The sequence below is a fragment of the Anolis carolinensis genome, chromosome 1 (assembly GCF_035594765.1).
Source record: "Anolis carolinensis isolate JA03-04 chromosome 1, rAnoCar3.1.pri, whole genome shotgun sequence".
Lineage (NCBI taxonomy): Eukaryota > Metazoa > Chordata > Lepidosauria > Squamata > Dactyloidae > Anolis > Anolis carolinensis.
Genome location: NC_085841.1, coordinates 314,946,105 through 314,960,454, shown reverse-complemented (window position 1 = coordinate 314,960,454; position 14,350 = coordinate 314,946,105). Strand labels below are relative to the sequence as shown.

Here is a 14,350-nt window from a genome sequence, read left to right as displayed (position 1 = left end):
GAATACAGTAGAGTCTCACTTATCCAACGTTCTGGATTATCCAACGCATTTTTGTAGTCAATATTTCCAAAATATCGTGATATTTTGGTGCTAAATTCGTAAATACAGTAATTACTACATAGCATTGATGTGTAATGAACTACTTTTTCTGTCAAATTTGTTTTATAACATGTTTTGGTGCATAACCTATTTTGATGTTTAATAGGCTTTTTCTTAATCTCTCCTTATTATCCAACATACCCGCTTATCCAACGTTCTGCCGGCCCGTTTATGTTGGGTAAGTGAGGCTCTACTGTATTTTTTTCAAGAACACACAATGTTTGAGACAATTAAATGTGTGACTCAGTGTGAAGGCACACAATGACAACCCTTAGAAGTCGATCTGTTTCTGCCCTCTCAGACCCCATTAAAGTATAGGTGAACATTTTAGTGTGCATCGTTTTGCATTTGTCTGCACCCTCTGTTCAAAGAAATCCTTTAGGAACACATTATGGTGTTGTCAAGAAAATTGGAATCCTGGTAGAAAAGGTAGATAATGATAGTGTGACTAATCCAAATTTGGTTGTAGTTCTGGTGGGACTCTATTTTTTGCTTCTCACATACTTGGCATGGGGATTTGGTTAACCAGTTAAAATTCATAGGTAAACCAAACCAGACCAAACTGGGCTCCAAGCAGAGCGGTGCTGCCCCTGGCGACGGGGCGAAGGGAAGGCATCTCCTTAGTCCACGCCCCGCGTAACGCGGGGCGTGGACTAAGGAGATGCCTTCCCTTCGCCCCGTCGCCAGGGGCAGCACCGCTCTGCTTGGAGCCTTTGCAGCCGGGCGGAAGGCTTTCCCTCCTCTCCCCGGTGCAGGCATGGCCTAAGGAGCCCGGCGGGATGTGGCAGCGGACGGAGGAGCAGCCGGAGAGCTTCCAGCTCCGGCAGGAGAACGAGCTGCAGGTGCTGGAGTCCATCTACGGGCAGGACTTCCAGGACCTGCGCCTCGGGCAGCCCTGGAAGGTAACTTTCATTTCTTTGCGGATCTCAAGCCCTGAGGCTTCTCTGTGCTGGAAGGTGTGGCAGTGGCGTATGAAGGCCGCTTGACACCAGTGTCCACACAGCCCTATATCCCAGAATATCAAGGCAGAAAGTCCCACATTATCTGATAACCCCGTTCAAAGCAGATATTGTGGGATTTTCTGCCTTTATATTCTGGGATATAGGGCTGTGTGCCATGGCTCAAATGCAGTGGAATCCTGGGAGACGTAGTTTTTCCAGGCCCCCAAATTGCACATCCCTGGGAATCCATAACATGGAACCAGAGCAGGTTAAACGGCCTCGAAGTTCACGAAGGCCCCTTCCACACAGCTGAATAAAATCCTACATTGTCTGCTTTGAATTGGAATATATGATAGTATGGACATAGGGCCCTTCCATACAGCCCTCTATCCCAGAATATCAAGGCAGAAAATCCTACAATATCGGCTTTGAATTGGAATATATGATAGTATGGACATAGGGCTCTTCCACACAGCCCTCTATCCCAGAATATCAAGGCAGAAAATCCCAGAATATCTGTTTTGAACTGGAATATATGATAGTATGGACATAGCGCCCTTCCACACAGCCCTCTATCCCAGAATACCAAGGCAGAAAATCCCACAATATCTGCTTTGAACTGGAATATATGATAGTATGGACATAGGGCCCTTCCACACAGCCCTCTATCCCAGAATACCAAGGCAGAAAATCCCACAATATCTGCTTTGAACTGGAATATATGATAGTATGGACATAGCGCCCTTCCACACAGCCCTATATTCCAGAATATCAAGGCAGAAAATCCCACATTATCTGCTTTGAACTGGAATATATGGTAGCGTGGACTCAGGGCCCTGTATTCTACATTATCTGCTTTGAACTGGGTTATCAGATCCCATACTACCATGTATTCCAGTTCAAAGCAGATAATGTGGGGTTTTATTCAGCTGTGTGGGAGGCGTCTCAGATAACCCAAATTCAAAGCAAATATTGTGGGATTTTCTGCCTTGATATTCTGGGCGATATGACTGTGTGGAAGGGCCCTCCTTCTCCAACATTAGATGACCCTTAGCTAGTTCTCCAGCATTAGATAGTTTGTTCCATACTATCTACGTTTGCCCTTGGCCCCATTTGCACTGCCGTACAATAGCTGTATGTGTACTCACATTACTTCCCATCTGAATATCAGAATCATGTAATTATAATATCCATTCGGGAGATATCTAATCTTGACTGAAAACAAAGCTCTAAACTCAAAGAATTGGAAGGGACACAGAGTTATCTAGTTTAACTCCTTTCCAATACAAGAAATCTGCAGCTGAGGTATACTTGATGGCCATTCAGACTGTTTAAAAATTCCCATTGTTGGGGAGATAAATTTCACCTGTTGAATTTGTCCAACAGTTCAACTGGCTTCTAAATTAAGTGAAATATATGCACCAATAGTGCGTTAAAGATGGTCTACCTACTTACTGCACAAATGTAGAGTGATGTCTTGAAAACAGTCCATGTGAGGGGAAGTTACAGGGAGGGAGCAAGCTTGTTTTCTGCTGCTCTGCAGATTAGGATGCAGAACAATGGCTTCAAACTACAGGAAAGGAGATTCCACCTGAACATCAGGAAGAACCTCCTCACTATGAGAGCTGTTCAGCAGTGGAACTCTCTGCCCCAGACTGTGGATGAGGCTCCTTCTTTGGAGGCTTTTAAGCAGAGGCTGGATGGCCATCTGTCAGGGGTGCTTTGAATGCAATTTCCCTGCTTCTTGGCAGGGGGTTGGACTGGATGGCCCATGAGGTCTCTTCCAACTCTATTATTCTATGATTCTATGAAGGGATCTAGGAATCTTAGCAGACCATAAGATGAACATGAGTCAACAAGCGTGATGCTGCACCTAAAAAAAAGACCAATGTGATTCTATTCTGCATTAATAGGAGTATGGTATCTAGTCCTGGACCCACTCTACTCTGTCTTGGCCAGACCTCACCTGGAATAATACTGTGTCCCATTCTGGGTACCACAATTAAAGAAGAAAATTGACAAGCTAAAATGTGTACAGAGAAGAGCAACTAAAATGATCACAGGTTTGGAAGCCAGGCCACATGAGAACGGTTTAGGGAATGTTTAGCTTGGAGAAAAGAAGGCTGAGGGGGACATGAGAGCCATGTTTAAACATTTAAAACAGTGGTTCTCAACCTGTGAGTCCCCAGGTATTTTGGCCTACAACTCCCAGAAATCCCAGCCAGTTTAACAGCTGTTAGGATTTCTGGGAGTTGAAGGCGAAAACATCTGGTGACCCACAAGTTGAGAACCACATTGAAGAAGGGGAAAACTTGTTTTCTGCGACTCTGGAGGCTAGGACACGATGGAGCAATGGATTCAAATTGCAGGAAAAAGAGATTCCACCTAATCATTAGGAAGAACTTCCTGACAGTAAAAACTGTTTGGTGGTAGAATATGCTGCCTCTTCAGAGTTGGTGGAATCTTCTTATTTGGAGGTTTTTAAGTAGAGGCGGGATGGCCATATATTGGGAGTGCTTTGATTGTGCGTTTCTGCATAGCAGGGGGCTAGACTGGATGGCCCTTGGAGTCTCTTCCAGCTCTATGATTCTGAGATTCTGTTATCTGAAGCTTGTGTGGATTGTTTAAGTGCTGTCAGTATATATTCTCAGCCTTTCTCTCTTACATCAGATAATTGCAGACTTGCACACATAGTAACCCATTTAGTTTATTAATGTGATCCCTCAGATATGAAGCACTTGCAAAGTATTTTTGCTGTTCAGGCTGGCAACACAAATGGAAACATTTGTGCTTAATGGACTGCGTTCAGTTTGGGTGACTGCAAAGTATTTTTGCTGTTCGGGCTGGCAACACAAATGGAAAGGTTTAAAAGACGAAGACCCATACCATCTTTTTGCTCTTCTGTGGTATTAAACCACAGACCATAGGGACTAATTAAACGTTGTGATATTAATTTTTAGTGTTTCATTGTACACGGCTGAGCTTGCAGAAACTGAAGAGTACTCAAAAATGTTTATGGTTAGAGCCACTCATATCACAGCCTTGATTTTACAGTGTTATCTTAACCTTGTTCAGTGTATTTGCAGTGCTCTTCTGAATTTAGCCTGAAAATAGACAAGTGTGCAGTTATTACAAGGTATAATTTGCTTCCTTCCAAAGTGAGCAAGTGAAATAATGAGTATCAAAGGGAATTGACATTTTGGGGGGTTTCTCCCAAACGGAGCTTCTAAATTGGGAAGTATCTTGTGTGTGCTAAAAATTAACACCAACAACTTCTTTCCCTTACTGTAACCTTAAGTATAATTAACAGAGTTATTATTCGTGACAGCTTTCCCCAAAGACTCTGCTGCAGCCCCAAGACATTTGTGAGTGAGGCCTGATACACTTTTCTTTGTGCTGTTGTAATTTGTTAATGACTTTCCTTGGATATACAACTCCCTTAAGTGTACCAGAAGATCACATTGCATCAAATAGAGAAAAATCCACCAGTCTCTTAAGTCAAATTCCTTTAAAATATTTTAGAATTGGGCTGTTGTAAAAAAGTAATCAGACCCCGTTTTCCCCTTCCAGGAAAAGATATAGTGTATGTAAGAAAAGAAAAAGCAATTTGAATCTTGATTTTAGGTAAAATCTTCTGAGGATGTCAGTTATCTGACTTTTAATACTTATCGATTTATTTATGTCAAAGCTGCAGTAACATTGTGCTTCTGTCTGGAACACCACAAGAATGTGGCTATCTTCATTCCAGTACAAAATAATTTACACTTTGGGACAACTTGCTTTGGAGATCAATTAGGAAGAAAATCTAATGGTAGTCACAAGATACTGATGAGGTGCTACAAATATACCATAACACCTTTCATGAGTTTTGCCTGTTAATAGTATGGCCCATTAAGTGATATAATAGCTGTAATTGCTGTAGGGGATTTTAACCTTTCTTTTAAATCTATGCATCATGAAGTCATATTTATTAAATGAATACATGTTTGCGGTCCTCCATGACTTTTTTGGTATGCAAAGTCTGTGGCTAAAACAGTTGAATTGTTGATTATAATAAGCATGTGCCACTCCTGTGTTTGTTCCAGCAACATATGAGCAATCTTGTTTAAAATTATGTGGTTAGCCATATAAAAAGCTGTGTGAAATGTTTAGCATACTGAATAAATTGAATTTAGAGCTCTGTACGTGCAGAGAATCTATACAGAATTGAATACTGTATAGGATTCTCAGTGGCTGAATCTACACTGCCATATAATGCTGTTTGGACTGCATTATATGGCCAGTATAGACCCATGTTAATCACAGCTCAAATTGTATTAAATAGAAGTGAAGATCCCGCCTTGGTGGCTGCAATACTTGAAAGGAGCCATTGACTTCTTCCCTCTCATCCATGAATAACCCATATTCACTTTAAAGACAAAAAGAAAAGAGGCACTTTCAGATGGTGCTGCATTAAGAAGGGTTGGGAATCATTTGGCTTCCATAAATTGTTATATAGCAGCTCCAAACTTTCCTTACCATTGTCTATGTTGTTGGAGGTTGTTGAGAGATGCAAACTGACAACATATCAGAGGGCAATTATCTGGCATTGTATTAAAAGAACTGTCCTTTATACTGTGATGACTTCAGTCTCACAGTGAGATTCCAAAGAGACTGAATTATTTCATTAGTCATGATTTTGCTGTTTTCTTTTGCAAGGACTTCAAGTAATCTTAGACATGTAACACATAAGTCAGTGTGCACCCCAGTTCAGCTAAGCCTGTTTGGAAATTACTTATTTATATTTATGCATTTATTTTATATGCGGCCTTTCTGGCAGAGTGGAACTCAAGGCAGCTTCCAAAAGCAATATAGAATATAGAAAATTTCAGCATTCTGCTCGCTAGAAATGCCTCTTGCATCAAATGCAGTATCATTTGTTGGTCCAAGCATCTGGAAAGTTGTACTAGCATGGTAGCGTGAATAAATAAATAATAGTACAGTGGGGTTGAAGTACTGTAGCTCAGAAAAAAACAGAGAGTGACAATGAATAAAAGTTTTAAGTATAAAAATGTGAAATTTAAAAAGTATCCAAAATTCAGAAGCATTGTTTTGGACAATCTGCATGTTGATTAGAAATAAAATGCTTCTCTACCCTGAAGAAGTGATAACAAACACAAACCCTTGATAAACCTTTAAACCAGATCAGCCTATTTATTATTTTGGTTATTAGACTGTTGGTTATTTTCCTACAAGGAATAATCGAAGGTGACTTGGGAAGTAATATCATGGATGATGATGTAGTGCAAGAAAGAAACTCTGGACAATGGTGCCTCTGACATGTAACCTCCATTTTTGACCCCCTGTTCCTGTCTCCCTTCAAACTTCAGGTGCGACAGTCTCCGGAAATCAATCTGGTTTTGCGACCTCAGGGCTTGACGGGTGACCATGAAGTTTATGCCAGAGTTGACTTGTGGGTCAAGTGTCCACAAATGTACCCTGATGTGTGAGTAAATAAGAAATTTATTCTAAACATGCCTTAAGGAAAACTATGACACACTGTCCAGTTTTAGTTGTCACGGTTCCATTTGTAGTTACCTCTGAGGAATACCAAGTAATGGAACAGAGGTAGGTTTTATTTGCATAAATCCATTCAGAGCAAATTCTTGAGTAAGTAATAAATGAAATACTGTTGTAGATTACAAGGACCACACCAAAGTTGAGGTTACTACATCTTGTGCTAAAGATACTGGAAATGAAGCAATGTACAATGGATAGGTTCTAAAAGCAGTATCTCTTTGGTTGAGATTCCCACTCCACTGCTCTGAAATCCCATCCTGTATTCTCTACCCAAACTTTAGTCCTTTGGGTGTTTGGACTTCAATTTCCGGAAGCACAAGCCAGCTTGGCCAACAGCCAGGAATTCTGAGAACCGAAGTTCAAAATATTTGGAGGATCAGTGTTTGGGAACCATTGGGCAAAGGTTTTGTATTTACATTCAGTGCAATTGATATTCAGAAATGTGTACATGTAGCAAAGGAGGCGAAAATACCCTCCTTAAAAATCTTGAGGAAAGCACTTAAAATACCCCAGATTGGGGGAGGGGGTGACAGATGTGGTGTTCACATAGTGAAATTGCTCTTTCATGATCTAAAGAGACGTGTTTGGCTAAAAAAGGGTAAATGTGCTGGGAACCCCTGGAGGCTGCACTTTACCCAACTCTCTCTTAACGTAATGTGTATTGTCAGAATATGCACTATTATTTGGCATATAGTGGTTGTCAGGTAAGGTGCTACTAGGTACCATACCCAAGGATTTTCAAATCTTGTGTTTTGTGTTTTTCCCCTCCTCCACTAGTGTTCCAGAAATTGAACTTAAAAATGCCAAGGGTTTGTCAAATGAAAACATCAACTTGTTAAAATCCCAACTGGAGAAATTGGCAAAAGAACGTTGTGGAGAGGTAAGCATATTAATTCTGCCCTAGATAGCAAACAATATCATCAGTAGAAACAATGTTTTGATTTTTTAGTTGAAATATAATAATATAATATATAATAAAATTTTATTTATATACTGCCCTATCTCCACAGGGGACTCAGGGTGGTTTCCAATATGATAAAAACAATACAATACACATAATAAACAGAACAATACAAAATGTAAAATAATACAAATGGTAAATACACAACATACGATCCAAAGAATGAAAAATAAAACTAGTAACAAAACTCCCTTTACGGGCCAGTTATGGTGACCCAGAGTTCAATGTTGGAATGACCAGCTGTAAAGTGCTATTCCAGACTTGTGCAACAGGAGGGCTTGGGGCCAAGAAGCAGATAAAGTACTGACCTGGGGTCAAAAGGGAAGGCCAATATGCAGAAGTATTTTCATCTATCTGGTTATTAAAGATGTGTTTGCTATTAAGGTTGAAGCAGCTTCTAGTGACTGGTTCTGTGATACTGTGAACTTCCAACCACAGACCTGTTTCCGTTATTTATGACTCCTCACAAGATAAGCATTTTGCCTGTGCTGACATACAACTTTATAATACAGAACTTTAGTGTTAGACAGTGGCATTGACGAGCCAGTGCATTTGCTTGCTCATGGAAAATCGGCTGAGAAAATAGTAACTAGCAAATGGAGAGATTCAGGTGGAAGAAGCAGTGAAGATTTTTCTCTGAGGAAAAGAGACCAGAAGATGCTTTGGTATATATTAGAAAGGTATACAGATTTAGTATTTTATTTTAAAAGTACTTTTTTAATAAATGACATATTGTGGTGCTAATATCACCACTTATTGTGTTCTTATTTGTTTTTGCTTTTATAAGTTATAAACATGGAAAGAGGAAGAAATAAAAGAAATGAAAGAAATAATCTTGTACTTGCAAGCACACATACTCGATTTCTCCAGCACTTTATTACAACTTTCTATGGTAGAAGTGCTGTTTGTTTGTAACCTGAGAAGTGCAAAAATGTTGCATCCTTTGGCAAAAGGAAGTTTCTGCAGCAAAACCTTTAGCATTTTTCAAGTAGGGATTAAATATTGATATAAATAACATTTGTAATTGGTATCCAATAATTCCAAAGCTCTTATGTGATTGCTGCTATTTTGTGATTGGTACTGCCTCTATGCTGCAATTTTGTGACTGGTGGCCCTCAGTCCAATATGACCCTCTTATCTGTGGACTCAATATCTATTGTTTCCCTTACTCATGCTTCAAAAAATACCCAGCCCCTCCCCCCAAAATGGTGGTCCCTTCAGTACTCTTTAGGTCCTCTGGTACTATTCTGTGGTGTGCTTCAGACTGAAGTATCATCAGAATGCACTGTTCACTGTTATTTAAAATGTCCATGAAGGTGAGTGAAACATATTCCCCACAGATACGGGGATCATGCTATCCTTCTGTTTTGCTAAACTATTTTATTGCTGGAGAGGAAATGACAGCTCAGTGTTATTTCCAACTTCAGTGAGCTCAATGCTGTTTTGCCTAACTATCCAAATTTTTGCAGCTAGCCGAACATCGAAGTGGTTTACTATATATACGGCTGCAATTCAGACTTGAGAAGGATAATGGGATATTAATATCAGCAATAATAGCAGTCCTGATTATACTGATTCAGAAAGCAGCAGTGGCATTGGCCTTCTACTTTCTAAATTTGGTTAACTATTCTTAGCATTAATATTTAGATGAACAAAATTCAGTGTTCATGTGTAATTCACAAGGCAGACTATAAGAAATTCAAATTAATTTGTGATAAATCTTTTTATTTTAGAGTGCCATCTCTGTTTGTTAGCAGTCTCATAGGATGGTATTGATAGTGTTCTATGCGTATTTCCAAATGTTGACAAGTGGGGAATGTTGATTTTTAAAAACATATTTTAACAGAAACAAATGCTAATATTGCTGAGTTAAATTCTACTGAAATTACTGATACTTACACTAACGTAATTAAGGATAGTTCTTGCTAATGTTTTGGTAAATGTTGCTTTTGCACCTTCTTTCCAGGTGATGATATTTGAGCTGGCAGCTTATACACAGTCATTTCTCAGTGACTACAATAAACCACCATTAAAATCTTTCCATGAAGAAATGTTAAAGAATCAACAAAAGGAACAAGAAAGGCTAGCTCAGGAAGAACAGCAGCGAATCCAAGACCTTAAGAGGAAAGAAGAGCAGATGGTGAGAAGAATTTAATATATTCCCCTCGCTTCCTTTTTCTATACAATTAAGGTATCCCATATCTGAAATCATGAGTCACATTTGCAGTTGAAATGAAAAGGAAAAGGATTTCACATGTAGCCTGTCATCTAGCAGGTTTCTTTTATTTATGTACTAGCATGGGTACCCGGTGTTGCCCAGGTTATTAGAAAAAGTCATTATTTAATTGTACGTAATGCATAAGTTTGTGGGTGAACTACATCATGCCAGGTTAACCCCCTTGTCATGTTGGGCAATGCTCTCTAGATGCATCATCAGTGGGGGCAGTGTGGTCTGGCTGCAGGGTGAACTACAGTTCCCACCATAGTGGGTCAGTTCCCCCTCAAACCTCTCCGGTATGTTCACTTGGTGTGCCAAGTTTGGTCCCATTCTATTGTCGGTGGTGGTCATGGTGTCTCCGGATGTAGGTGAATTACAACTCCCAGAAATGAAGGTCAGTTCCCCGGAATCCGCTCCAGTAGGTTCAGTTGGTCATGGGGGTTCTGTTTGACAAGTTTGGTCCTGGTCTATTGTTAGTGGGGGTCACAGTGCTGTGTCTTGATGCAGGGCGAGCTGAAACTTCCATCCTGTTGAGTCGGTCCCCCAACCCCCTCCAGTGTGTTCAGTTGCTGATCAATTCCTCTGTTTGCTGTGTGCCATAGGAAAAAGTAGGAAAGGGTTAAGGGAGAGGCAGTGGGCAGCGTCATGCAAATTCCACACCAATAGAGTGAGAAAGGAACACTGGGATGTGGCACTCACTGTAACCTGCAACGTCATTGGGGGGAGTGCTTTTGGTGGCTCCTCAGCACTGTGGGTTATAGCTTTTTGTGGAGGCAGGAGGTTGTCTGTGTAAGTGGACACCTCCATCACATACACATAGATAATGGGCTTGTTCTCTTTCTTAACCAGCTGTTAGGCTTTAGGCTCAATCTCTTCAATCTCCATTAAGATTAAAAAATATAGTACTATGGGAGAAATAGTACTGTTCCTTTTTAAAAATAAATCATACCTGCATTTTCATGTAGATTGTGCTTGTTTTATTCACCTCTGTTCATGTAAAGTAAATGTTCACTAAACTTATAAACTTTGCCAGAGTTCTAGGCTCAGTATTAGTCCTGATATTTTCCATTAGACATGAAGCTATGCTATTTTCCTTTCACTTTTGGTCAGCAGAGCAATATTTTAAATTGTCTGTTAGTTGTTGCTATTGGTATGTGCCTTTCATTTCTGGTTTATGACAACCCAGAGGAGATTCTGTTACAGATTTTTCTTGGCAAGATTTGCCTTTGCCTTTCTCTTAGACTGTGAGAATGACTGATTCAAGTGTATCTCCCTTTAAATCTTTGCTGAAATTAGATTAAAGACCATTTATTGCAATAATATCTGTTTCAGCAACGTGAAATACTTGATGAGATTCAGAGAAGGGAAGAAGAAAAGAAAGAAGAAAGGAAAAGGAAAGAAATAGCAAAACAGGTATTTTATAAACATTCTGTTTTGTGATGCCAGATTGTGACAAACCTGGTCTTCTTTTCCCCGTGCCTTCATACCTCTACATGTAATGTTATGCTTTCATGTTCTAGTTTTCAGTTTGCATGGACAAAGAACAATAAGAATAACCAGCTGTTTCAAATAACAATTTTGTAGTGACTAGGGTTCCCCCACAGTGTTTCCCCTGATGTATCTAATAATATTGCTGGGAAATATCAAATGCTGACCCGCCCTTATGTAACCTCTCCCTCAAACTTGGAAATAGTGCTCCAGTTAGGCATCCTGTATGTATAACACCTTAAAGGATGGGGGTGCATTCCAAAAATTTTTTGGATTTTTCTTCCACTTCCCCAATTTTGTCTTTCCAGGAGCGTTTGGAAAGTGCTGCTTTGACAAACCAGGATATTTCTGTGGGTCGAGATGGTGCAGGGAACAAAATTACTTTAAATGGTGGTGCTACAGAGCATGGAGGGAACAATAAATATCGCGCACATTCCACAGGGCGTTCAAAGTATGTATTGTTCTTCCTCTAAATCAGTGCTTCCCAATCTTTGATCCTGCAGTTGTTTTAGACTTCAACTACCAGAAATCCCAGCCAGTTTACTAGCTGTTGAGAATTGTGGGAGCTGAAGTCCAAAACACCTGGAGAACTAAAGGTTGGGAACTATTCCTCTAAATAGACTGGATCTGTTTTAGTAAAATTGTTTCAGCCTATGTCACAGCATATACATGATGGGTGTGTCTCTACAGACACAGATACCAGCTCTTAGATGGATTAACTGATTTGACCATAGACATTTTTCTTGTACTTTTGTATAGCATTATTGTTTCTGACACCAGTTAAGTGGTAAAATTCTTGAAAGTGTGGGTAGGATATGTGAACCTTGTAGATATGCATTGTAGATACAGTGTTAATTTGTTCAACTTGCATTGAATGAGACTACTGAATGTGAAAACACTTTGAACAACAACTACTAATACTTGGTTTTATGTTGTTACCTGTAGAATTCAGAGCCTTAGTTGTTCTATTCTTGAGCAATATGCAACAGGATATAGTAGCATTGTTGAGATTAACTAAGCGAAAGTGTTGATAGCAGAAGCTTTGATGAATTTTAGTCTACTTAATTAGCTTTCATAGATTTAAGTCTACTTAATAACTGCAAAAGTAGACATGTCTAAGAAAACTTAAGCTACCAAACATGCAACCATAAACTGCATCTGATAAAGTGGACTTAAGCCTATTCAAACTTATGCTACCAACTTCTTTCGCTTAGTCTCAAAGTTGCTACAAGATCCCTTAACTTTTATTGATTGACAAAAGAAACATCTAAAAATACTTACTGGTCTTTGCTTTCTAGGAGAGAGCGCCAGCATTCTGCTTGCAGCAGTGAAGATTCCCTGGGAACATGTGAAATTCTACATTTCAGTACTAGTGCCACTGGTCAGCTTAAAGTACACAAAGGAAAGTGTATAGGTCAGTGGAAAGATTGCTGGACATCAAAAACTGTTGACATCTCTGTATTTTTTTTCAATGTAGAGATGAAAGAACAATGAACAATAACTTTATTTTACCAAAGTACCGTACTTAGAAAGTAAAAGCTATCCTGATCTATGAAAGGCCACACAAAAAATAGAAAAGAGGAAAGAAAATTCTTTGATCAGTATCTGATCAGTTTAATGGGTTCTATGGATTTGGCCTTCATTGCCTCTGTTAACTATACTGTAGATGTGTATACTTTACAGCTAACTCTAGTAGGTTTTGATGTTAAAGAGACAAACCGCATTTGAATAGTATCTATCTTTTCTTCATGAAAACATTTTCAGTTACAGTCAACAAAGTTTCAGCTTTGTGGGCAGTTTTCTTTCATATTCCTGTGGCCTTTTATTGTTTCTTTATGTTTACAGATTGTTCATGTTAATATCTTGCTTTAAATGCAAGACATTTTCAAATATTTCCTTATATCTTCAGTGAAAATATTGTTGAACACCATACAGATATTGAATACTCTCCACCCTGTGTATGTTGAAACAATTTGAACCAGTGTTCAAAAGGATACATTGGCCAGGATCTAAAAGAAACAAATGAACTTTATGTAATGATCACAGTATCTGCAACACAATATTTATTAATTTTTGATATCTTTCTCTATATTTTGTTACTCAGACAAGGATGAGCAACTTGGGAAATCAGTCTACAATGCTTTGGAGACATGTACTGGCAACTTTGTCCTCGTGTATGAATGGGTACTTAAATGGCAAAAGAAAATGGGGAAATTTCTTACAAGTCAAGAAAAGGAAAAAATTGAAAAATGCAAAAAACAGGTAACATCACACACACACACACACACACACACACACACACACACACACATGATATTTTAAAACTTTAAACATGGCCAAATATGGCACTCTTAAAGGCTAAATACTAATGGACATTGGGGTACTTGGCAGTTTTTGTATGAAAATGATGCTGATCCAAACAATAACCTAAGCCCAATTGTCTAAATCTCATTGTTAGTCCCATATGACTGTACCCACTAACACCATAAAGCTTGGATATGTCTTGACATATCAAGTTCCCATTGTTGTAGTAGGACTAACAACTGGATTTAGACAAAGTAATCTAGAAATTTGCATGGATAACTTCAGAATAAGCTAATAACTTGATAGAATGTAACAACGAAGGATATGTAGATATATTTTCAATAGTGAATGGGAAGAACTTCAACACTGTTATTATTTATTAATTGGAAGAATTTATAGCCTCTCAACCCACTGGGCTTCCAAAACAATTTAAAATAATGTAGGCTTAAGAGTCTTACATGAAGATTCCTTTATCAAGAGGTGACACTCATATATTATTTGATGGTGAGGATATGTATTTATCATATCCATATATTATTGGGATTAATATGTAGCATATCTTGATTTCAGTAAGTCCTTTGACAAGGTCCCCCTTGATCTTATTTCAAACAAACTAGTAAAATGTGTGCTAGATATAGTCCTGTTCGGTGGATTTGTAATTGGTTAAGTGACCAAATTCAAAGGGTGCTCACCAGTGGGTTAGTGGAGTGCCGCAGGGTTCCGTCCTGGGCCCAGTACTGTTCAACATCTTTATTAATGACTTGGATGAAGGTTTAGAAT

The 14,350-nt window shown here is 39.0% G+C and overlaps 1 protein-coding gene across 1 annotated transcript in view; it reads left to right on the top strand.

Moving 5' to 3' along the window:
- The first annotated feature begins 795 nt into the window (after positions 1-795).
- Positions 796-14,350, top strand: part of eif2ak4 (eukaryotic translation initiation factor 2 alpha kinase 4) — a 55,461-nt gene continuing 41,906 nt past the window's right edge. Inside the window, exons 1-8 of the mRNA XM_003224768.3 lie at positions 796-1,001; positions 6,410-6,525; positions 7,377-7,479; positions 9,527-9,700; positions 11,111-11,191; positions 11,575-11,717; positions 12,565-12,680; positions 13,371-13,528. Coding sequence (XP_003224816.1) covers positions 879-1,001; positions 6,410-6,525; positions 7,377-7,479; positions 9,527-9,700; positions 11,111-11,191; positions 11,575-11,717; positions 12,565-12,680; positions 13,371-13,528 — 1,014 coding nt within the window. The 5' untranslated portion in view covers positions 796-878. The remainder of the gene's footprint in view (positions 1,002-6,409; positions 6,526-7,376; positions 7,480-9,526; positions 9,701-11,110; positions 11,192-11,574; positions 11,718-12,564; positions 12,681-13,370; positions 13,529-14,350) is intronic.